Here is a 26,798-nt window from a genome sequence, read left to right as displayed (position 1 = left end):
AGGAGGCCAAGGAAAGGTAGGCTCCCTCAGAAGAAATTTTGGGATCATGGAAATGGCTCTGTACTTCCACAGGTTGTGTAACCGAATGGTTAATATAAACTTTGTGTAGTTCTTATAGAGCAAGGAGGCCGCTACAGTTTGAGACACAATGATGCAAAAACTGTAAGAAGAGGGGTGGCTATAAATTTAGAATTAATTCAATTCTTAACAATCTAGAAATAGCTGGAAGGATGGGGGGAGGGACCTTTTCCATCTTCTTAATAGTATAGTGAAGGCCCCCAAAATGGGAGCTCTCACCCACACTTTCACTCTCTTGAGGACTTAATGTTCTCTTTTGTGTTTTCTTTCCCTCTACCACAACCCCTCACCACCAACAACAACACACACACACTTCTCTCTTCTCAAAGCGTGGTCTGTAGACCAATAGTATCAACACCAACTAGGAGCTTGTTAGAATTGTAGAACCTCAACCTCCACACCAGCCCTGCTGAACCAGACTCTGCATTTTTAACAAGATCCCAGGTGAGTCTGAGATCTACCTGCAATGGGAATTCTGCGTGGAAGAATATGAACCTCAGTTTTTACTTAATAAGACAATGTTGGATAAAAACAAAGCAAGTTGAAATTTTTCTCTTGTTGGTGTGTGTTTTCGTACATTCATTCTATCTCAAGAAAACAAACTCAGAAGGTATAATTAGATGAAAATATATATTTTCCACAGGTTTTTTTGTTACCATGTAAAAAATAAGAAAAACACAAGGCAGGAAAATGAATTTTCATTCATAAACTCTTCATCACCATCTGGCCTCCGTTGTTTTAGAAATTATGGAGTACTGAAAGCATTTATGGTTCATTTTATACACTCCATTATAAGCAACTTTGGGGCAAGAAGGTTAGTTAGGGAAAGGCAACAACATCATAAAACTCTCCAGAGTTATTCTTGTACATTGTGATTGACAACAAATAACACACTAATTTTCTCTAATTGTGAAGGAGATGGGAGGGAAAGGGCATCCCAGGCAGCCAAACAGCAGGATCAGAGCATAAAGGCAAGAAATGGACTAACAGGAAGGACAGTAATAATAATGAATTGTGTTTGAATGTGTATTATGGTCTGGACCCTGTTTTGAGCATCTTCTATGAATTAGCTTGCTAACTAGTAAATGTATTCCTGGGGTCTAGACTGAAGTAGGAAATGTCAAAGTTAGAGTTGGAAAGAAAAGAAGGGGCCAACCAACAAGTGGCAGGTTCCAGATATTAGGCTTAGTTTTGATCAATGTGCAAACCATTATCTTCAGGGTAAACCTACCTGAGACTTTGTCCCATAGGGAATTGCTGATTTTCTTCCTGAAAGAAAGTGAATCATTCTTGCTCTCATGGGAACACCTTGGGATATAATCTGAAATGAGCCAGAAATAGTAATTTCAATTACTTATAACATGGCATCATGCAAATAAGATAAACATTGAATTTAAAAGGTAATTTTCAAATATTAATAACTACGAAGGACCCTTGAAAGCCAGTATAATGACAACTCATGCAATGAAAACTGTTCCTGTTTAGTAGGTTTTTTTCAAGTTGAGATCTTCTAATTGACTTATCTGATCTAAACCAAGTATCACAGATTAGGGAGAATGTTTCCAAATTAGGTAAAAAAAGGGGGGGGATCTTGGGGGGTAATTTGGGACTCTTAACATTCAGTATAAAGTATTTTCTTATGCAAGGTTGTTGCTGTTTCAATAACAATTGTGGGAATGCAAGTAGCACTCATGTTTACTTATATGATCAATTATAAGACACACTGTCTGGCTGTGGGTATAACTCAGTGGTAGAGTGCTTGCCTAGCAGCTGTGAGGGCCTGAGTTTGATTCCTAGCATCATAAGGGAAAAAAGAAATAAGCTAGTGTAAGTAATAGTAGTATCAGGAAAAATATACCACTTCTGTTTACATTTCCAAATTACATGATAATAGGAGATTCCATAACAGTAAGCCCACGTTGGGGAATTTTACTATAGGTTCACAATCCCTTATTCAAACCATGGGGCTAGGTGGTTTCAGAGTTCAGGAATTTTCAAGTTTTAGTCAGATAGTATAAGGCACAGATGCACGATATCATGTAATATTTCATAGGTCTGGTACATCATCTCAAAGTCAAACACTATTTTTGTGGTAAAACACATGTTATGATTTAGATATGAGATATTCCCCCAAAGTTGATGTGTGAGACAATGCAAGAATGTTCAGAAGTGAAATTATTAGTTTATGAGAGCTGTAACCTAATAGTGAATTAATCCACGGATGCAGATTTACTGGGCGTTAACTATGGGCAGGTAGGTTGTGGCTGGTAGAGGTAGGTCATTGGTGATTTTCCTTTGGGGTGTGTATTTTGTCCCTGGTGAGCTGAAACTCTCTCTGCTTCCTGGCTGTCATGTCCTGAGGCACTTTCCTCCACCACACCCTTCTGCTATGATGTTCTACCTCACTTTGGGCCCAGACCTATGGAGTCAGCCAACCACGGACTACACCTCTGAAATTGTGAGCCAATATAAACTTTTCCTCCTCTAAATTGTTCTTGTAAGGTATTTGAGTCACAGTGAGGAAAAGTTAATTAAAGCAACATTCATACTAAGTAGGATTTAAAAACAAGACCATAAAGTCTTGTGTCAGGTCAAATTTTGTTGTTAAATAAGTGATGAAAAGCTTTCTATTATCCAAACTCTGTTGGAGTGCAGAGTTGAGAATAACAGATTATGGTTCCACGTAATGAAAATAAAATGGAGTTTATCTGCTACTTCTCATCCTGGATGCCATTTCCAAACACTCTTTTTTTCCTTAGGCAAAGATCCAACATCCATGAGAGCCCAGTGTCAGAAGCAATCATCAGTTGAGGTTGTAGTGATCCCTGTCACCTCAAATCCCCCAAGTTTCTCAAAATGTCAAATGTGTCTCCTTTTGTCAAATTTAGAAGTTTGAAAACTTTTGTAGAATGAGTTTTCATGCAGAGGTCCTTGGCATTAAATGGCTCTTCAAACCAGGATAAAAATAAGACCACAAAATTTTTGAAACACATCAGATATTATCTTTTATAAGGAAAATGCAATAACAAGGTACCTGATCTTCCAGGCCAATGGCTTTCAAGGCTTGCCGTCCTCTATAAGAAAGGGCCAAGTTAATGCTTCTTCCACGTGCAAAGTTAGCCACTCGGATGTCTAAGACATTGGAAGCAGAAGCCACATTACTCGCACCTCCTTATGTGTGGGTGGAGGATGAGCATATCATTGCACTTGAGGAACTATCACATTCAGAATTAAACCAAAAGACTTGAAAATGCTTCAAAAGAATACTACTAATAAATTAGTATTACATTAAATGTAGACATTGAGGCTTTAAAAATAATCCAACAGTTCTTAATTTAATTTTTTTTATTAAAAACATTAGTGTATTCAGAAAAACCTAAAGAGAAAGAGGTCAAAGAATTAGACTCACATCTCACATTTTTCACTGTTGACTTACCCTCCCTTGCTTCATATACATCAACTTGAAAATTCCTCTTTGCCAGGAAGCATGCATTTAATGATCCAACCTAGGAATTGAAACAATTTCTTTTTAATGTTTTTATATAATCTCACACATAGAGGGAATTTTCAGTGGAAAAATGAAATATTGGTGTGACTATTGTTATACTGATACACTCAGTCACTGCTAGAGAATACTTTTTGCAAAATTAGTAAGATTAATTCAAGATTTAGTGGTGTAGATTTAGATGTATTTTTTGTTTTTTGTCTTTTAACTTTTTGTAGAGAGATATAACTTCCATAGGGAAAGAACACGAAATGTATACTTTTAGAATAATTGGAAAGCAATCTTTTTGATATTACAACCATTACTCAGATCAAAAAGTAGAAATTGCCAGTTCCCTCTAACACCACCCCCTGCCACCTCCACCCAATTACAATACTCTCACTTATCATAAACATTACTCTGATTTTTTTGTGATAACCTATCCTTGCTTCTTCATAATTCTACCATTTAGGTATACATGCCTAAGCAGTGTAGTTTGCTTTTGCCCAATTTTGAACCATATAATTAAAATCACACTCTGTATTTTTTTTTTTTTTGCATCTTGCTTCTTTAACACAGCATTGTATTTATGAGTTTCATTCATCTGATTATGTGTCAGCTTTGAGTCATCCATTTTTATTCCTCTCTGATTCTACATTGCATGAAATATCGCAGTTATGATCCATCCTACTGTCAGGGACATTTGAGTTGTTTCTGGTCTGGGAATATGACTCATATGTTTCAGAGAACATTTTGGTACATGTGTTCCGGTACCTAGGTGATAATTTTTCTTTAAGTTTTTATACATGGAAGTGGAATCTCTGCCTAAGCTATATAGGCATCTAATGATTGCAGAAGAAGCTGAGAACTTCGTCAGCATTTTTGATAGGCTGTTGAAGCTAGAAGGACAACATTTGGAGTTTGGGACACACAAACTTCTTGTTCAAGGGTGGTTTTGAGACCACCCCGACCCCTACCACTGAGTAAGGACTGAAAAGAGGAGTAGGGCAAACTGGAAAGGAACCAGTGGTCAAAGGGATCAAAGCTTGGGAATTATCTCTAGTCCTGAGAGGATCTGTTTGTCTGGGATTGCTGGTAACCACAGCCAACCAACAAAGCAAAACAAATTCTCTCTGGAAAAAAAAAAATGACAGCATTATAGGACTCACATTTTCTCCATATTTATTATTATACAGATTTAATCATGTCTCATTCTGCCCAGTCTTGCTAGTCTTCTTTCAGCCTCTGATATTCACAATACTTTCTCTCACAGGCGAATTTACCATATGTTATTTCCATGAGCAGAAATGTTCTTCCCTTCCCTCTTGATTGCATAAGTCCCACTCAATCTTCAGATCTCCACTCAGTTTCACTTCCTCAGGGAAGCCTTCCTGGACCACTCTTAACTCACATTCCCCTCCTATGAGTTCTCAGAGTGTTGTGGACTTTTCCTCTGAGAAGTAGTATAAGCTGAATTGTGTCTCTCCAACTTCATATACTGGAGTCCTAACCCTAAGTACCTTCCTTATTTGTAGATACAGTGTATACAGAGATAATCAAATTAAAATGAGACCATTAGGGTGGACCCAAATCTAATATGACTACCATCCTTAGAAAAGGTGGAATTTGGACACAGATATGAGTAGAAGAGTCCTGTGGAGAAGATGGCCATCTACAAGCCACGAAAAGACACCTGGAGCAGATCCTTCCCTCACAACTCTAATTCTGCTGATGCCTTTGCTTTGGACTCCTAGCCCCCAAAACTGTGAAACAATACATTTATATTCTTTAAGTCACCCTGTTTATGGTAATTTATTTTAGCAACCCTAGCATACCAACAAAGAACTTGTCACAATGGAAAGTTTATAACTTTAAAGTGAATCTATAATCAATATGTTTACCCCCCCTAGGCTATTGACTAGTTTTGCTCACCATCTTATTCCCGGCTTCTATTATATGATTTAAAGTAAAATTCATTACCAAACTTTATTGAGTAATTACTATGCAAAACTTATGCTAAACTTTAAGGATCTAAAGGTTACCAAAATCAGTCCTTGTGCCCAGTGAACACTCAATTTAAGAAGAGACAAATGTATAAACTGACTAATGCTTAATAGCCCACTTCTAAGTATGAAAGTCCACTTTTTACATAAAAATTGAATATTTCCCATATTATCTAAACTTCTAATATAGATTATATAACAAATGCATAATAAATTCAATCACCATCTTCTAAGTACATGTAAAAATTCTTATGTGTTTGACACTTGTACTTTTATTCCATTTACCCAAAGTTTGGTGTGCATATAAGTTAACATTAGAAACTCCTTATAAGGAACTCTCAACTCATTTTAAAATCAATGGAAAAAAAATAAAAGGAAGGCAATATAAGCCCTAAAGAACACACACACACACACACACACACACACACACACGGACTAATTTTTCCTTAAGGAATAAAACAGATTGTATTTTTTCAAAGATGACCATAACAATATTTTTTATCCTCTTCTGTAATGTAAACTTGACATTCTTTCACGAAGAGACAGAGGTTATTTTTTCACTCTTAAAATCAAGATGGCTTGTGACAGCTTTGACCAACAAAATTCATTAGAGATTGCCAGTGTAACTCAGTGATACAGTGCTTGCCTGGCATGGACAAAACCCTGGGTTCCATCCCCAGCAGTGCAATAAATAAATAAATAGAATGCTGTGGAAGTGACACTTGAGCAAAGCACAGTGGCACATGCCTGTGATTCAAGCTACTAGGAAGCCTGAGGCAGGAGGATGGCAAATTTGAGAAAAACCTGGGCAATTTAGCTAGATCCTGTCTCAAAATGAAAAATAAAAGTATTAGAGATATAGCCCAGTAGTAGAGTACTCCTGGGTTCAATCCTCAGTACCGGAAAAAAGAAAAGAAAAAGAAGAAGTGATACTTGAGTCACTTCTAAGCACAGTTTTTAGCTGATCCGGAAGCTTCTGCTTCCTGTTTTTGGAAGCCAGTTATCACGTAAGTAGAGTAAATACTCAGAGGTCAAGCCTTATGAGAAACCCAAGCCATCTGACATCTATGCATGTTATCCCAGTGAAAAGTTAGTGCCACCAGTTGTCAGCACCAACTGCCAGGAATGGGAATGGAATCATTTGGATATCCAGTTCCATCAAGTTTTACAGATGGTTGCTGCTCCAGTCATATGACAGACTACCCACAGGACAGAGACACAATAAAAGATTGTCATTTTAGGGTGGTTTGTTACACAGCAATAGATAATCAGGACAAGCAAACTGGAAAAACCTTTGTGCAGTATGTTACTCTTGGTTGATCTTTGAGAGATGAGACTCTTGCCATATAGAGATGAAGCAAGTTGACAGAGAATGAATTATTTTAGAAACTTAAAAACAATTTTAAAGAGATAGAATGATGATCATTTGAAAAATATTATTGATTCCTTAGTATTTTAAAATTCCTTTCTAGGTATTAAGGTGATCCAACAGTAATATACAACTGCTGTTCTAAGGGAGTTTACAGTCTTATCTGAGTCTCCTTTTTTTCATTCATTATTTATACATCTATTTACCATACATATAGTGGGTTTTTTTCCGTGTGCCACCTCCATGCTAGGTGCTAGAGAGATGACAGAGAACAAGATATAACGAGGCCTCTTAGGGAGATTGCGGACTAATACAAACAGCATGGTACATAGAACAATGGGGGAAATACAGCATTGAGAGTACAAAGGGAGAATCCTTAGGTCAAAAGCAAGAGTGTGGAGTGGGGTAAGATATGACCTCTTAAGAAAAAAGGGAAGCTAAACTTAGCCTCGAAGGATGAATAGCAGGATAGCCAAATAAGGGTAAGGAGAAAGAGGGGTCTAAGAAGAAGCACAACACATGGGTTTAAAATAACTAGTAGACAGAATGAAACAGAAATCTGATTAAAGAAAGAAGAATAATAACATATAATACACATAAAATGATTGTAACCGCCCTTCACTACTGTAAGTCATTTACTCTTCACTGCAGTCAGATGAATTAGATACTGTTATTATCTTGTTTTGCAGATAAAGAAATTAAGTGGCTCACCTAAGTTAGCACTAAGGAGTGGTAGAGTTGGCACTGAGATTCAAACATATCCAATCTATTTCTTGGGCACGACCTAATCAACTAGAAGTGTGACTGAACAGTGTTGAAGATCCAGTTGAGGATGGAGACTGTTATGGTTTAGATATGAGGTGTCCCGCAAAAGCTCATGTGTAAAACTATGAAAGAAATTTTAGAGGTGAAATAATTGTGTTGGGAAAGCTTTACCCTAATGAGGGCATTACTCTCCTGATAGGGATTAACTGGGTGGTAACTGCAGGCAGGTAGGGTGTGGTTTTGAGAAGGTGAGTCATTGGGGGTATGCCTTTGGGGTATATATTTTATCTGTGGTAAGGGGAGTCTCTACTTCCTGGTGTGATATCCTGAACCACTTTCCTCCACCACATTCTTCCACCATGTGTTCTGCCTTGCCTTCGGCTCCCAGGAGTGGAGCTGGATGCCTATGGCCTGAGACCTCTGAAACCATGAGCTCCCAAATAAAATTATCTTCCTTTAATTGTTCTTTTCAGGTCTTTTGGTCATAGCAGTGAAAAAACTAATTACAACAGACAATGAATTTATAAAGGGCACCAAAATGTGGGGTTATACAATTTTTTTCTTGCAACACTGACTTAGATTTTAATGCAGAGGAAGAAGACCTCTGAAATCGAGTAGGAGATTTAGCTAATTGGATGCGATGGAAGGACAATGAAGAAAAGGTGTTGACAATATTGACTGAGTTAATGAACCATCACCACCATGCTGAATAGGTTTGAAGGAAGACAGAGAAGGGCCATTGAACAGTGAGAAGTAGGAGGACTTTAGCAGGAAAAGTTATGGCAGAAGTAACTGAATGAGAAAACTAGAGTGTTAGGGAGTGTTTTAGGAGAGTCTTAGAACTGACACTGTTACTACAGATGTGACCATTCTGTGAAGTAACAGAGTCTAGGTCAAGGATGTGGGGTGGTAGGTAGGATATAGAGTCTGAAGTCACCAGATGGAAGAGATTGGAAGCACAGAGTTCAAGGAACCGAGGGACTGGGGATCTGGATGGGTCAACAGTGTGAACTTCAATAGTCACTCAGGGTGATGGCACGGGTGGAGGACAGGGAAAAAACTGTGTAAATGCTGAAGTCTTTAGTATTGGAGAGAAGTGGCTGTGAGGCTGATCACTGACAAGAACGAGGGGAGCAGGAGGTGGTGTAAGTAGCTGGCACGAGTCTCAAAGAGTCAAGTGATGAACACGTTCCACACTAATATTTGGTGTGTCTGAAAAGATTAGTACAAATCGCTTCCTTTTTTAAAAAACACTTTTAATTGTAGGTGGACACAATACTTTTATTTTATTTTTTTATGTGGTGCTGAGGATTGAGCCCAGTGTCTCACACATGTGAGGCAAGAGCTCTACCACTGAGCCCCAGCCCCAGCCCTAATCCTTCAAACTGATATAACTTCACTTTCTCTTGCTGCCATCATTTCCCCTATAGTAAACAAGCTTTCCCAGCCAAGAATATGACTGGCTCAGTCTGGCCCAGAATCTTACTATCTTTTTCATCGCCTTCTTCGCTCCACTCTAGCAGAGAATCTCAGTTGTTACTAATCATCATGCTTTTGATTTCCTTTTCTTAAACACTAGAATCTTCTTAAATCCCTTTCATCCTTAACTCCTTTTTTTCCTACTTTTGAAAAGTTGCCTCATCTTCCTTACATTTGTGTGTTCAAGAATATGTAGTAAAGGCAGGGCCAGGATCAGGGATAAGTTTGTATGGAAAAGAAAAACTAAAAGCTTACAGTGAATTTCACATAATAAACTGCTTCCAAAGGCTAAATAGTTATATAATATTCGGGAAAGAAGAAAAAGATACAGGGATTAAAGGTTAAAGAGAATATAGACTCCAGAAAGGAAAGAGAAAGTTTGTGAAACTCTGCTTTCTTTCACAGGGTTATAAGCACTAAGTGCTGTGCTTAAGGTGGTGGGAAGCCGTTCAGGGGAAGGATGTGGATCCAGAGGTAATGTGGTCAGGAGGGTGGGAAGTCCCAGGAGGTTCGCTTAGAACCTGGGTCTCTCTTACTAGGAAAAAAGGCTCAGAAGAAAGGTGGATAGGACACACAAGCCACTCTAAAGGACAGATTATCCGAGAAATCCTAATGTAAGGAAATGGGCTAGGTGTAGAGAGACTGGGATTCAGAAGTAAGAAATTCATTTACTCATTTCCTGGGCATTTGCCCACAGTAAAAGAATGATATGCAATGCAGCAAACATGATCTCATTGACTAGGTTGAAATATGATCACATCCAAACAGTCGTACCAATGGTCTGCTTTCATATGTTTGTTATGATCCTTTGAGGAGAATTGATTTTATTGATCTGGGGAAAATAGGGCTGGCCCAAATGAAGGGCATGCTTCAGTCCTTTCTAAGGCTGGCAAGTACAGTACAGAAACATGACTCTGCAAAGTTTGTTGTGTATTTGCAATTGGACATGTATTCGTAGTCCTTCATGACAGAGAAGGAACTGCAGGTGGTGTGGACACGGTAGAATTAAATCTGATCTTTGGTTCATAAAAATATCAAGTGCTAGAGAGGATGAGGTCCAATGAGATCTCTTATGCTTTGCTTGTAATTATCTTGTAAAGCTGAGTCTTTACATATTTGACAAACCAGCAATTTCCCTTCCTAGAATAAGGACAAGAGAAAGTTCTGCTATTTGCTTATCAGGAGACATATGACAGAATGTTCATAATAGCTCTTTTCATAACTGAATGAACAAGAAAATTTAGTGCACACAGCCAAAAGGACCACCACAAAGGAATGGACGAATGAAGTGTGGCAGAATCACATGATGAAATGCAATAATATGAATATATCAGCAATACTGTAAGTGAAAAGAGTAAGTCCCAGATGATTTCATACTGCATGATATTCTTATAAAAACAAAACTGAACCATAGATATATCTATGCATCTAATTTATAAAATATATGTATTATTTGTATATGTCTATATAATTATATATGATAAAAGTATAAATAAAAAGAGAAAAGAATGACAAACTATTCAGGGCAATGCTTCTAATGGGTGGAGGAGAAGCATAGAGGTTGGAATATGTTAATTTTTGTGTTTAGTGTGGATTTTCAGATGTTAATATAATTAATAAACAAACAAAGCAGTAAATAAAAGTGGTTTCTCCAAGGCTAGTCATTATAGAGTGTCAAAGGTTACGATGATTCTTATTTTGTATAATTGAGACTCAAATGATCTAAGAAGAAAAAAATATTTGTATATGCTGTATGTGTTCAGTTAGAAGGGATAGTAATGTGACTAATAATGTAGTTTTTAGACTCCATTTCCATTTCTCACTTTCTGTAAAATGTGCTTAATTGGGAAAAACTGTCAGTACCACTTTAGTTGTTAGACTGGCAAATGGACTAAGACAAAAAGATAAAAATGGAAATAGAAATGTGGTGTGTAAACCATTCTAAGCCCCCACAAATTCTTGGTTGAGGCACAGCTGGGTTCCTGATCCTAAATAGGGAAGAGGTCAGTGGTGGTAAAGAGATTGGGCAGAATTAGACAGGTGGGAGAAATAAAAATTTCCATTAAGGAGAGGAACAATTAAGAAGAGTTTCTATATTTGTTTTAAAGCACCAAAAGCCTGCAACAGTAAACTGTTTTGATCACAAAATAATTTGTAAATTAAAGGTTCTATTAATAACCAATCTAGCACATCTGTGAATAAGATGAACTTCAAGGAGAGTCCTTGGTTACATAATTATGGGTTTACTCAATTATCTCCTTTCTTTTTAGACTTTTCATACTTCCCTCTTTACAGGTCATGTGCTTTAAACCCATCTTAGTCCTTTTTATGGTTGTGTCACCAATTTTAAAAAATTATTTGTAAATTTATTTTACATAAATGCAGAGGTATGCTTCTCATGTATTTCACTGTATGGTTTTCTGACTCCTCCACCAGTGATTGTTCAACTTGCCAATGATGATGAGAAAATTATACATATAGTTTGGATTTGAAATGTCTCTGAAAGGTTCATGTATTAAAGTTTTCATTCCCAGTATCTTATTTTGGGGACGTGGTTGAATGTTAAAGAGGTGGGACCTAGGGGGAGGATTTTAGATCATTGTGGTTGTAGGACCCAGCCCCTTTTTCCTCTTTTCACTTCCCAGCTGCTATGAGATAAGTGATTTTACTCTGCTATGTGCTCTCCACCGTGATGTTCTATCTCATCACAGGTCCAAATGGTCAACTAATCATGGACTGAAACCTCCAAAATGTGAATCAGAATAAACCTTCTGTCTTTGTAAGTTTATTTATCTCAGGTATTTGTTATAATGACAGAAAGCTAATGAATACACAAAACCTTTTAGTTTATAAGTGTTGACCCTAATGGGAAAGGGAAATCATGATTATAAAAATTCATGCATTTCATTCCTCTTTTTGTAATGTCTTAAATTAATCTGAAAATATGATTTTAAACACGTCAACTACTGTTAACTTAATGAAACATAAAACTCTCCCTAAGAATCATAAGGTGTTTCCATGTTTATTATCAAACTTGTTAAAAACTTGTTTACATTTATTGAAATCTGTATTATATCATGGAACTATAATTTGGTCTCTCAATAATGGGATCTTTGGACATATCAGGGTAATGAGAAAAAAATCAGATTAATTCTACTTACTTTGTAATAAGCACATAAAAATGTCTTCCTACTTTGTTAGTAACTCTTACACCAGCCAGAATTGCATATGTTATGTCCAGATCTATTTTATTGTTTAAACTTTACCATAAAGTTTCTGATCTGAAACATTTGCACTTGGTCTCTAAAACCAAGAAGTGATCTTCATGGTCCCTTTTTTTTTTTTTTTTTTTTTTTTTTTTTTTGTGGTACTGGGGATCAAACTCAGGGCCTTGTGCTTGCGAGGCAAGCACTCTACCAGCTGAGCTATCTCCCCAGCCCCATGGTCCCTTTTTTGAAAGGTGAACATCCTGCATTCTTTCTGTGGGGATTCTTGGGTTCACTAAGAGTCTTGATCTTTCTCTTGAGCTCTATTTCTGACTATAGAATCTGTGTCCTGGAGTGCCTGAGAGGCATCTCTATCTCCTCTACCTATAAATTCCACTTATTCTTATTCTTCAACCTTCTCCTGTATGCCATGTTCATAAACCTTCTTCCCCTTCTGAATTCTATATCTTTCAGATGGCAACAGCATGCACTAATTTACCTACCAGGATGATTCGGGTGAGGTCCAACACCCCTCTCTATCTACAAAATACTTAGGTAACAAGGCCCATTAGTTGCTCCTCTTGACTCTTTTCAAAACAGATCTCCTACTCTCACCTTCTTACATAGGGCCTCCTTACCTTTTGCCTGGACTACTGCAGTGGTGTTCTAATAACCCTCTCTTTTCCCAGTCTCTACCTGTTGCCTCACTAGAACTAAATATGCCACACACTTTTTTTAACTTCATGCCTTTGAATATAGAGTTGTCTTTGTATGAACTATTCTTTCCTGCATTATGTATTTGGAAAATATTTACCTTTCCTTCAAGACTCATTCTCAGTGAAGTTTACTTCTTCTCTTCTGAATTACTTTGTCTTTTCTTCTGCAATTCTATGGATGTATATATGTGTAGATGTGTTTTAACATCTCTCACAATGAGTTGAATTACTTGTTTGCATTCTAATCTGACAATCCCAACAGGAATGACATTTACATCAGTCTTTCTGTTTTCGGCACAAACCACAATACCTGATACATAATAAGGCCCCCAAAATTTTAACAAAAATTAAGAAATATAGATAAATATGAATAAAGATACTTCCACAATCTTACCATTAGAGACAACCAATAGTAACATTTGTATGTATATAAAGTATATGATATTTCTTTTAAAAATTGTAGCAAGCCATATATTTTTTTTCATGATTTTTTTCTCAAAAATGCATGGTATAATGTATCAGAAAATAAATACAAATAAGAATTGCATTACATTTAATTATATGCAATGCACTTTATTTGGATATTCAAGTTATTTTAATTTTTAGCATTATAAACATTTTTTTCTTTTTCTAAAATCCCAGTAAGGAAGTAATCCACCAAATGTCAAATCTGATGAATGGAACAAAAACTCAGCAACTCCTGATCCACACCCTCTTTCTACCTACCCCACTGGCTCTTGGGCCTAGCTACCAGAGAGGAATGAAGGAAAGAGAAGAGGGAATTGAGAAAGCAGAAAGAAGGGAGAAAGAAGAGAGTCTTCAGTGAGTCGGGGAAAGAAATATGATAGCCTAGACCAGAAGAAATTCTGCTTGATTTTCCTTTGTTTTGTTTCTGGAATAGTTGCAAAGCATGTAAAAGAGATTCAAACTGGTGGGGGCAAGATTATTTTTAGAAGGCTTTGTTGTGAGTTTTGATTAGATTCCAGATTTGGTGTTTTAGACAGACCACGTGAAAAACTCTAAATGCTCTTAATTTCTCTTCAGTTGAAGGACAATTGTTTCTCTTAATGCAATGCCATGCAAACAGTGCAGAAACACCATTTGGGGCCAATTTGCCATGAATGTCATTTAGCCATGACAGACTCTAATATCTATAGCTATGAGACACAAACTCTCAGAGTCAAAGCTGAGCTCCTTTGAAGGCCCATGTATGAAGTGATACTATGATGAGGATGATAGCCATATATTTGTGATTTCCAATCACATATTTGTTATCTCTCCCCTTGAAGTTCTCTGAGACATTTTAAGAGACATCATAACTGCTGCCCAAGTCTTGGACCAACAGCCTTCTAACTGGTCTATCTTCTTGCAATTTTCCAATCATTCTCCATATAAAAGCCTGAAGGAATTTTTAAAGGCAGCCATTTTTGCCCCCTAAAATCCTCCCATGGCTTTCCCTTGTAATTGGAATAAAATCTGGATCTTCTTGCCTGGCCTTCCAGATCCTACACTCTCTGATTATGCCAGCTTCTCCAGTCTGACCAGTTGCTCCTTTGACCTTGTTCTGCTCTTAGAACAGTTGCAGCTTATTGAAGTCCGGGGTTTCTCTTCCATCAGATTCCTCTCACCCAAATGCTCTTTCTCTAGATCTTCCATGGATAGTTCCTTCTCATCATTCAGGTTTCTGGACATAAATCCCTTCCTCAGAGAGGCCATCCTTGACCACACTCTAAACAGGTGCCCTCAGGACAACCACATTACCCTGTTTGGATTTCTCTCATAGAGCTCATCCCTACCTGAAATTATTTTATATGTTTTCTTCTTCATTGTTTGCTCACCCTGTATCCCTATTCCTGAAAACAATGTGTACACACAGTAAGTACACAATATGATTTCGTTAAATACGTGGATTTTCATTTTGTGTAATATTTTGATAGAGAAGAATTGGACAGAAGTCTGGTATGAAGCAATAAAAACTTATGTCACAACCGGTGACCCATACAGCATGTGACAACATTCCTTCCCATTTTGAAATTTGGAATCTGAAATATGAAAGGATGGTCTAGCACTTTGGGGAGAAGGCAATAAAGAAGGCGAACAAAAGACAAAATTAACATTTATCATACATTGTGTGGCATAAAAATCTATCAGTCTACATAGTCTCATATGGTGTTAAGCCCTCAATAACTTTTTGTTGAGTAAATAAATGAGTGAAGCAATGCATACCTATGAGTTAAAGACCTGCAAATGATTTGACCAAAGGTGAAAACAAAAATGATTAAATTTTAACTAGTTGGGACGCTTTTATTCTAAAAGAGGTACTCTGCTGAGAGGAGAAATATTTAGTTTGCAGGAGGCTGCCGCATGTTCAATAGAGAACCCCGACTTTGGTACCATAAGTAAGAAAACAAGAAATCAACACTTTCCTCTTTCCAGGTGTGGACCAAGTCCCAGCATTTTTATCTTATCTGCTTAGGTAAACAGTGAACGCCTCACTCCACCATGCTACGTGCAGCACAGGAACAGCCAAATAAGTCAGGCAACCACGTAGGTATTGTTCCCAATTACTCAAATAACTACCAACCATCCAAAATGATTTAAACATTAATTTCATATTTCTTGACCCTTATTCTCATTAAACAGTATTAACTGTGTTATTAACTACAGTGGAGTCAATGTTTTAATTAAAATGACTATTAAGACTAGTATCTGTTTATTAAAACATAGTCAAGTTGGGAACAAAATCAACTTTAATTTGCTTTATTATTTTTTTAATTCTTCACCAAAATGATGAAGGGAAATAGACACCTTTGTATTTAATGAATATAAAACGACTTTCCTGGAAAAGAACAAGTTAACATCAATGCTGCATTTAAAACAGGGATATTTAAATATTAGAAAAGTTTTTACAAGAAAATTTACAATCTGTAAAAATGATGAATAATAATTATTAAGAGTAATAACAGTATAATAACACCAACAGTAACAATACATCTGAATAGATTCTTACCAAGCCACCACCAATGATAGCTACTTTTTTCCTTTGAACGTCAGATGAGTCCATAATTGCCAAAGCACTTTTCACAACTGTTGCTTCTGTCAGTGAAGGAACTCTGTCCTACACCCTGATTTTCTTGGTCTTTATACTGCAGAAATCCCAGTATCTCTGTGAACCAACCAAAATGTTTGGTCAGGGTTAAGTTCCCTTGTTAGTATTTAACCCATTGGTAGCCAAAGTTCAATCAGCTCAATTTGGAGAAAAAAGAGAATTTATTGCAATAACGAAATTTCGAAAGATCCAGCCAAGTGAAGACACTCTCTTTTGTAGAAGACACAGAATTTTTTAAACAGTCTTGTGGTTGTTCTTCCCTTTTTCTATAGCATCTGTTAGTTTCATTTTCATTCATAATTAACTATGAATGGAACTGCCCTTGCTGAAGCCTGTCAGAATGTTGTACTTCTCTTACAGAATGAGATGACACGGTATGATGACATGATTGGTGTAACTACATCGTGTACAACCAGAAGAATAAGAAGTTGTACTCCAAATATGTGTGATGTGTCAAAGTGCATTCTGCTGTCATGTATAATTATAACAAATTTTAAAAAAGAAAAAAATAAGATGGCATGGTTTTATAATTTATCCATGAGTTATTGAATTGAATTTTATAATTTATCCATGAATTATTCTTATAATTAAGGCACCAGGATACTATGGATTCTTTAGCAGAAGCTAACAGGAAAAATTATTTTCCCAGTCTTATTTAATATATTCCTATACAAGATTTTCAGTTGTGTAATTGACTGTACTTCACATCTTATCATCTACCTACTCTTTTCTCTTTTTCACCTCATGTGAGATGTATATTGTTTGCTTTTTGTACATATTTGAAAGATGCAATGTTTTCTGGAACATTGTATGAGATAAGAACATAAAGGAAGATGCTTTTTCACTTCCTGGTGAGAGTACAAAAAAATTCAAAATGATTTTTTTCTTTTGTAGGGTTTGAAATGAAACCCCATTCAATAGTGACCTCTTGTGGATAAGTATGGTTAGAGTTACTGACAAACTTTTTCGTTAGGTATTTTTATTTTTATTTCAAATAGGTAGTAGGTTTACATGGTATGGAATTCAAGACCAAAAAGGGCATACAGCAAAAAACAATTCTTCTCCTAACCCTGTCTCTTTGGCAGCCTATTTTCCCTGCCCAGAAACAACCAACGGGCAGTTGTTTGGGTGTGTGGCTTTTCCCTACTCCTCTACAAGCTTATTTTCTCTCTCCTTTCCCTCTCCGTCTTCCTTTTCCTCCTTGCTTCTTCTCACTTGCTCACGCTCTTGCCCTCATTATCTTCCCTCCTTTCTTTCTAAAATATAATGAGTAGTAAATTTAAGACCTTTTTCACATTCTATTTTTTCAATTTATCACATACAGTTCAAGAATTCCTTAATATCAATTTATAGAAAATATCTTTTTAAAAGCTTTTAAAAATTATAGACTGTAACCAAAACAGTACATAAAACACTAATGTAAAGTATAATAACTTTCTGTCAAGCAAGCACCTAATGTAACTACCATTTAAGTCTAGAAAGAACATCACCCACATCCTAGAAGTCTGTGTTCATTGCTGATCATTTCTCATTCATACAAGTTACCAATATTTCAACTTTATTACTTCCTTGCTATTATTTATGATTGTAGTAGCATGCATTAATCTCTAAAATAGTTTAGTTTTGCTTTTTTAATTACTTTGCTAAAAATGAACTCCTACTGGTTTTTGATTTTTTATTTCGTGCAACTTGCTTCTTTTTCTGAATGTTATGCTTCTTATGATTCACCTGTATTGTTACACGTGGCTCTAGTTCATTCATTTTTATTGTCCTATGCTACTTTTCCATTCCATTGTTAATGGACACTTATGTTTCCAATTTTTAATAACACAAATAAAGCTGCAGCATATATATAAGTATCCTTGAGATTTATATGCTGGTTATGCAATTTTTAACCTTCCAAAGTACACAAAGTTAAATTCCAAAATAGTGTGGAATTTTGGATTTTTACTTGATTTTTACTGATTTTTACTTCACAAGTTATTTAGAGGTTTTCCTTCTGCCTTATTATACCAACAGGTATACTACTGGAATTTTTAGTTTTTGCTAGTCTGATGGGTGTGGACTGTATCTTGCTGTCTTCTTAATTTGAAATAATAATTAATGAAGTTCATTAATGAAGTTGATAATCAATAAAGTTGAACTCCTTTCTACCTTTTTTTTCAATTTTGTTTTCTTCTTTTGCATTTAATACTCTTTTTTGGTGAGGAGATGTCTTTGAAAATTTTTCATTGGATAGGAGTTTTTTTTGTTTATATACATATGTTGCAAATACTTTCTTTTGTGCTGTTTTGCCTTTTTGCTTTCTCAACAGGGTCTTTTGATTGAAAGATATACTTAATTTAAACATACTTAAGTTTATCAGTCTTTTCCTTTGTGATTATAATTTTTAACATAATGTTTTCCATATATTTTATAGTCTTGAGGTCATGAAGATATTCTTCCATGTTGTCTTCTAAGAGATTTTTAACTTATGTTTCATCTTAGATCTATAATAAACATGGGATTAGTATTTATGTATGTTGTGATATAGAAGCCCAAAATTGATTTTCTTCTTTAAATGAATACCCAATATTCCCAGCACTTCTAAATGAAAGGCTTCCATTTCTCATGACTACCTTTATTGCAGGTACAGTGTTCACATATGTGTGAGTCTGGTTCTAGGTTTCTATTCTATTTTATTCCATCTAGTCTATTCTTATCTAAGCCAATGCCTATTTCACAGCCTCATTATGATAGCTTTAAAATAAAATATTTTAAAATCAAGTCTATTATCTTTATCTTTGAACTTGAGTCTGGTTTTCTGTAGTTTCACTAAGACATATCCAGGTAAAGATTTCTTCGTATGAATCTGATTAGGGAATCATTGGATTTCTTAAATATGGATCAGTTTCTTTCAACAGTTCTAGAATACTCTCAGTCACTAACTTTTCAAATATTATTTAGTGTTCCAAGTCTCATTCTTTTATGTATATTTTTCTCCTATGTTCTTTTGTTCTTCATTATGACTAGTTTCTTTTAATGGATTACTCAATTTACCATTCACTTTTCTGCTGAGTCTTATTAGCTGACAACTTCCATATTGATTTTTTTGGTTTTGTTTTTTTCTCCCTCCATGCAGGATATCAAACTCAGGGCCTCTCACCTACTAGGCAAGTGCACTACCACTGAGCTACACCCCCAACCCAGTTCTTCATTTTGGTTTTTGGAATTTTCAGTCCTGGAACTTTTATTTGGTTCTTTTCCATAAATACTAAATTGCTTTTAGTTTTCTGTAGCCTTGCTAAAATTCTCAACCTTGTGTTGTGTTTTGTTACTGATTGTCTTATTGTCTGTGTCTGATAATTCCTATTGTGGATTTGTTTTGATGGTTATTTATTTATCTTCTTGTAGGTACTCATGTTATCTACTTTCCATGTCAGTGTTTTAAATTCAGTGCTCAAAATTATGTTTCAAAAAATTTTTAGGTAGTTTGAAGCTTAAGACACCAGAATATAGCTTTAGAAATGATTTATTTTTGTTTTTGCCATATGCCTGTGGGTGATTCAGTACTTATTCAGTAAGTAATATGAGTGAAGTTTATCTGTCTCTGGAATAGTTGTTCCTTTGGTATCTTTATAACCTATTTGAGACTAATTATTGGCTAAAATACAATATACCAAGAAAATACTTGAGATAAAAGAGATCGATAAGGAATCATGTAATCTGTACAGCTACTCTGTAAACAATGTGCTAATAGACTGATAGGTAATGATTACTATCACTTTGGTACTAAGTCCTGGCTCTTTTTTAAAAATTTTTTAAATGGTTCTTTATTCATAAATTTGATGCAAGTTTACAAAATTTACTGTACATTGCCAAATAAATCTGCAATGAAAAACAAAATCCAAAAAGAAAGCATGCCAAATGTGCAGCTGTCAATCTGCTAGCTATCAGGATATTAAAGAATTCAATAATGTACTCAAGATTTAGCCTTAGGCTTAAGGAACTTTAATGCTTTAAAGAATTCTGCCTTGTCACTTGTTATCTGAGCAACTGGCAATCAGAGCTTTATATAAATGTAACCAAGTGAGCAAGAATGCCAGAAAATCTTTATCTACTATCCTAACCAAATTAAAATCAAAAGAAACACAATAATGCGTAAGTGCCAAATCTCTTGAATAGGGTTTACAGAGTTAAAAACCAAATCTTAAAGCAAATGCGTAAGAAATGCGTTTGAACTTTGAAACTGGTTTGTACAGAAAAAAACTGTGCTTCTGGGTTTCTTTTAAAAAGTGCTTAATAACTAGAATTTATTTTTAAATCAAACTTGGGTTTATTAAAAAAAAAAAAATCTCTCACCAACCAACAGGACTGATTCATGTAAGGCAATAAAATGGAGAGTACATTGATTTGAGTCAGGTTTTACAAAAGAATTAAGAGATCCTATTAGTCTTTGGTTCTAAAAGCATTGTCATGACAACAAAAATTTTAAGAATCTCCAAATCAGGTATCTTTTTGTACTAAACTATATAGCTTTTTGCTCAAGGAAGTCTGTCTTCATGCCAATCACTTTATAAGTTTATTAGTTTACAAATAATTGCAACATCCCGTTAATAAAATGGAAAGGTAAAATGACTTAGTATTTTAAATAACTTCAAGCTCTAAATTGTGGCTCTTCTTCGTAAGAAATATTGAACCGACAAGAAGCAGATTCAGCCCAGCAAGACTCTGCTGCCCCAGTGGAAATTACTACTCACAAGCCTTAAGTGGCACTGCCTTACTTTGCTTTGCCTAAAAAGTACAATTCAAGTAAGAGCACACCTTCAGGAAACAGTTCATATCTTCATATATCCATAAAACATGTTTAACAATTTAATGAGTAAATTTCCTGTCATTACATTGGCAATATCATAAAATGGTTTTAGGCCTTTAAAAGGCTGTGGTTTAGAAGACTTAAAATTTTCTAAATCAATATTGAACATTGATTAAACTTTTATTGGCTCTAAATGGAACAGTATTTTGCAAATCCTCGTAACCCATGGACTCAACATAGGAAAGTCACTGCCAAGTCACAACTGCAGTAACCTGATGCTGACTTGCCAGCTTAAAAGATTTCACTTTTCAAGAAAAAGAGATAAGGAGTGGCCAGTAAGTGTATTTTTCAGGAAAATACAGTAAAGGCCCCACTGCTCAATCCAAGATAACTAAAGTGAGCAAAATGAAATGGCTGTAACTTATACTGGATGTCAGTTGACAGATTATCCACTAAAATATCTATTAGCTAACATTTTCGGTACTGCTGTTATAGGGGCACTCAAAGCTTGTATCTGCATGTTGGGAAGATTTTCTTTAAAGCAACATTGGTCCAAACATATGAGAGTCAACATATTTTAGCCATCTTCCTTTGGAGGAGTGTACCAGCCATTTTTCTCATGTATCTGTACAATGGAATTATAGGACTGTTGGGCTCTTGCTAGATTATATTGATTCTTATTTGCTCCAAACTGCACTTTGGCCTTGCCTTTGACTAGGGTGGCATTTATTTGCATGATGACCAATTTCATTGAATAGGCACTGCTCCAGCCCTGTTTTGTGAGAAGTTCTATACATAATGCTCCTCCACCCAACACATACCCTCCTGAGAGAACAGGTAATACCACTCGAACAAATGTAGGATCAAAGGGAAAGTTATCCTTAAATGAGAAGTTAAGCAAAATGTATTATATGCCTTCTTTTTCTTTTAAGATCTGAAGATCACTGTGCAACCGACTATCAGGGTCAACCTTCTGCAGTTTAACATGCCAATCATATAAACTGTCATTTATGAGTTCCACTGAATAAATCCTGTTTTATAACTCTGTGATCTGTGTATGTCCCTGAGCTCTTTCATAAGTCTATCTGAAGCTTGCACTGCCCAGACACCACACCATTTGGTCTTGCCTTTGAGTCTTCCTAATTTTCTCTAATATTGCCAAATTTTCTTTTTCAATTCCTTCATCCTCTGACTTTTTCCCACTAATAGGCTCTTCTTCCTTCATCTCATAATGATCCAAGTCTTCTATATCTTCGGCCATCTCTTCTTCCTCCTCCTCTTCTGAAGTCACTTCTTCTGTTATTCCATTCTGACCCGTGGGTAGTGGTTGATCTAGCATCTCAACATCCAGGTGCTTAGGAAGGTTATATAATCTGCAGAGTTCACATATCGACCACTTCAATTGCTGACGAAGCGAATTGTTGTTCTTCGTATCTTCTAGACGTCGCAGAACCGATGTCATCGGAGTCCACAAACCATATTGGTGAAGAAGACGGGTAAGAGTCCGTGACGTTGCAGTGGAGTGTGAGCGGCGGCTGCGGTGAGTGCGGGCTACCCGGCGGCGCCGGCGGCCGTACCAGGAACTGGCAGTGCAGTTCGTCCAGCTTCCAGCTGACGATGCGGAATTGCTCGTGGTTCTTGTCGAAGATGGACGCCAGGAACTTCGGCTCGGTCTTGAGCCCTGTCAAGGCATCTTCCCCTCATCTCCGGCGGGAGGGGTGCGGAAGGGGAGCAGGGCCCCCAGCCGCCGTCACTGCCGCGACCGCCCCGCGGGGCCGGCCCGGGCCGCGCTCTTGCGGCTCCGCCTCTCCCCGCCGCCGCCACCCGCGTCGGAGCGCGGCTGGAAAATGGCGAGGGGCGCGAGGCCTCAGCGGGCAGCTGTACCGCAGCCCGAGCGGCTGCTCCCTTTTTAACCGACTCCAGCCTAAGTCCTGGCTCTTTTTGAGACAAGAACTAAAGTTCGATCTTGGGATAGATAAAAATATTTTATATTGTTATCTCTCATTTTTCCCAGTTGCTGTAATAAGGAGAGTCAGTAACACCTGACTATATTCCAGTGGTAACAATTTTCAAATCTCATCTTTCTGTCTGTTTTTGACAGTTCAAATCTAAGTGAGGGCTGGGATGTGGCTCAGTGTAGAACACTTGTCTGTAATGCATGATGCTCTGGTTTGAACCCCAGCGCTGAAAAAAAAATCTTCAATGGAGTCTGAGTTAATAATCAAATCATTGGATTTGATATTCTATGGGTTGGAAGAAGAAGAAATAATTAATTTTCTGTATAAGGTTAGGCAAGTGAAAACGAATATGGGTGGAACACAGTTAAGGACTTTCAGAAATTGAAAGAGAACATGAAGTACTTGCAGCAAAAGTTTGAACAAAGTTTAATGATTATGAAGTTACAAGGTGACCCTGGCTATTTATTCCTCTCTTCTTCCTAATAAGTCATGCAGGAAGCATTACCTTAGAGGAACTCTAGGAAGATCAAGGTCACCACCCCTTCTTTCTCTAGAGGACTTTCCTGGGGGTAGAGCAGAACTAATCATTTAGTTTCCTGCCCACTCCCAGCCTGAAGAACTTGAGGCTGTAAAACAAGTTAGGAAAATAGAAGGTAACCTGTGTTAATAGCATCAAACAAATTGTCTTATTTAGGATTCAATAATTTGTTAATTCCTAAAACAGGTGCTTTATTAACATCAGAATAACTCCAAGAGGAGCTTACTTTATATGAGTCACTGAATCCTTCCATGTTTCTACCCACATTCATACATTTAACAAAACAGCCTTACTGGGAATAATAAAAAATACAAAAATTTACAGTTTAGAAAAGGAATAAATAATATATACTCTTGTTTAGTCATTCTCATATTGTTGACAGTGACAGAATATCATCTCACTGATGAACTTGGCTTGCTCAATAATGGTTTACTCAATTGACCAGGTTCTTTATACTTGTAGCCTCCACCAGGAATGCTCTTTGTCTTTATAGGGCTGGCTCTCATCCTTTAGATCTCAGCTGAAATGCAATGTCCTTACCACATCTGAAAGAAGCATCCCCTCCATCATTGTCTAGACTTCTTATTTCTTTGCTATGTTTATTATTGTATTAAACTACCTGGTTATTTGATTAACAAATAGAAATTGTGGAAGTGATCAGAGAAGAAAGTGGTTAGACTCAGGATTTAATTTTGAGGTAGAATAGCCAGGAGTTGTTGGTAAAATTGGCATAATGTATATGTGTGTTTGGGAAATGGGGTCAGTGTTCAGAAATCAAGGAAGATTCATAGATTTTTAAATGGAACACTGGGGAAGAATTGCCAATCAAGATTTGTTATTTGGGATAATTGAAATGTGAGTATTGAGTTAGATAACTAAATAGAGATAGTAATTATACAATTGGATATGTGACTCTGGAGCTAGGAGGAGTCTAGGCTTGAAAGATAGGTTTGGTATCATCAGTTCATTAGCATAAAGACTGGTACTCTACATCAGGCAGACAATAACCAAAATAAAACTGGTGTAGAAATATCAATATCTAAAAAAGAATTTAACAATAGGAACAGTAATAAAGAAGGATATTACCCAGTGAAGAGAGAATTGATCTATGAAAAAATCATAAATTTATGTTCATTAAAGTATTGTGTGTAATAGTAAAAAAATGCCCTTCCTTAAGAAACTAATAAATAAAATATTTACTATCCACACAATAAAATATGATTAAATGAAGAAGATCATGGAGCCAGATGTGGTGGCTTACGCCTTTGATCCTAGCTATTCAGGAGGCCAAGGCAGGAGGATTTCTAGTTTGAGTCAGTACAATCAACATAGTGAGACTCCACCTTACCTCTAAAAAACATAGAGTTCACTTACAGAACAATAAAACTTTGAAGTAAAAATTTAAAACTATTTTTTGTATACCAGTAAATGAAGCACAAAATACACAGATGAGGTGAACTGAAAAGATACAAAATAATGAGAGCTCCTGGGAACATAGGGAAGAAAATATCATTCCATTACTAGTAATGTTTTATTTTACAAAGGTATGATGCAATTAAGTAAAAATATAAGCATTTCCTAGGAAATGATAGTAGTCGACAGTAAAGTTTTATTTCTGTGACTGTGTCAAAACAATGACAAAGATAATATTTTTACAATTAACTTGCAAGTGTTGTTTGTCTTTTAAAGGTGGAAAGTATAAACATTTGGGTTAGGTGGCTTACTGTTTGCTAACACTATTCTTTATGATTCTGATCTTTTTATTTTTATAGACTGTATTTTGATTCATTGTACACAAGTGGGGTACAACTTTTCATTTCTATGGTTGTACACAATCTAGATTCACATCATTCGTGTAATCATACATATACATAGGGTAATAATGTCTGTTTCAGTCCACTGTCTTTCCTTCCCCCACCCCATCCCACCCCATCCCACCCCATTTCCCTCTACATCGTCCAAAGTTCCTTCATTCTTTTCTTACCTCCATACAACCCCCACTGTTATGTATCATCATCCACTTATCAGAGAAAACATTCAGCCTTTAGTTTTTGGGGAATTGGCTTATTTTCACTTAGCATGATATTCTCCAACTCCATCCATTTACCAGCGAATGCTACAATTTTATTCTTCTTTATGGCTGAGTAGTATTCCATTTTGTATATATACCACCGTTTCTTTATCCATTCATCAACTGAAGGGCATCTAGGTGGTACCACAATCTAGCTATTGTAAATTGCAGCTATAAACATTTATGTGGCTGTGTTACTGTAGTATGCTGATTTTAAGTCCTTTGAGTATACAGGCCAAGAAGTGGGATAGCTGGGTCAAATGGTGGTTCCATTCCAAGTGTTTATGGAATCTCCATACTGCTTTCCAGAATGGCTGTACTAATTTGCAACTCCACCAGCAATAAATGAGTGTGCCTTTTTCCCCACATCCATGCCAACATTTATTATTGCTGGTGTTGATAATAGTCATTCTAATTGGAGTTAGATGAAATCTTAGGGTGGTTTTGATTTGCATTTCTCTAATTATTAGAGATAATGAGCACTTTTTCATATATTTGTTGATCACCTGTAAATCTTGTGTAATTCTGATTTTTTTATTCTGACCTTTCAACAACTAATTCTTAGTTTCACTTTCTCATCAAGTAGATCCCCCAAATCCAATCATTAGTTGACAGAAGGAAGAGATACCAAGGTAAAGAATTTGTAAGGGTTCTAAGGAGTGTTTTGATTGTAGTTCAACTATTAGTCTCTTATTTAGTTTTTTTATATTTTAAATATGTGAATCAAATTCTTAAGTCACCAAATTACATAAACAATGTTACCAAGAGGTTTGACAGAGTCACTGATTCATAAAGTTGGCTTTGCCTCAGGTTTCAGACTTTTAACATCTGGACATCATCCAATGGTTCTTTTTCTTTTTTAACTATCATCTGGTTCCTAGCAATAGAAGAAAAGATAAAATTGTCATTTAGATGTAATTTTATATCAGTTGTTGCTCTTCTGTCATAACCTATTATATTAAAACAATATCTTTTTTAAATTTGCAAATGTATACATTAGTCAAAAAATAGAGAACCTAAATACGAAAAAAAAAAAAAAAATTCAAGACCATCTGTGATTGTGGATATCTTCCTCACTACATTTTTTAAAAAAGAGCTCTGAGAGTTGCTTGCGAAGAAGAGAAGGGAAACTGTAGAGACTCCAAAATGAAAAGTTAAAAAAATGAGTGTCTTCATTGGTGGGATTAGGAATAATTATTTCATTCTCTACATTTTGCTGCACTTTCC

The 26,798-nt window shown here is 36.2% G+C and overlaps 1 protein-coding gene and 1 pseudogene across 1 annotated transcript in view; both read right to left on the bottom strand.

Moving 5' to 3' along the window:
• Kmo (kynurenine 3-monooxygenase) overlaps positions 1–16,263 on the bottom strand; it is a 51,318-nt gene extending 35,055 nt beyond the window's left edge. The window contains exons 1-4 of the mRNA XM_047520626.1: positions 16,111–16,263; positions 3,515–3,584; positions 3,113–3,210; positions 1,310–1,399 (exon numbers count right to left, since the gene is read on the bottom strand). Coding sequence (XP_047376582.1) covers positions 1,310–1,399; positions 3,113–3,210; positions 3,515–3,584; positions 16,111–16,164 — 312 coding nt within the window. The 5' untranslated portion in view covers positions 16,165–16,263. The remainder of the gene's footprint in view (positions 1–1,309; positions 1,400–3,112; positions 3,211–3,514; positions 3,585–16,110) is intronic.
• A 4,437-nt stretch (positions 16,264–20,700) lies between these two features.
• On the bottom strand, positions 20,701–24,006 carry LOC124961352 (ubiquitin-conjugating enzyme E2 Q2-like; annotated as a pseudogene).
• Positions 24,007–26,798: the final 2,792 nt, after the last annotated feature.

Source organism: Sciurus carolinensis, chromosome 12, assembly GCF_902686445.1.
Source record: "Sciurus carolinensis chromosome 12, mSciCar1.2, whole genome shotgun sequence".
NCBI classification, from domain to species: domain Eukaryota; kingdom Metazoa; phylum Chordata; class Mammalia; order Rodentia; family Sciuridae; genus Sciurus; species Sciurus carolinensis.
The sequence above is the reverse complement of the archived record's forward strand: the minus strand, read 5'-3'. Positions and strand labels throughout refer to the sequence as shown.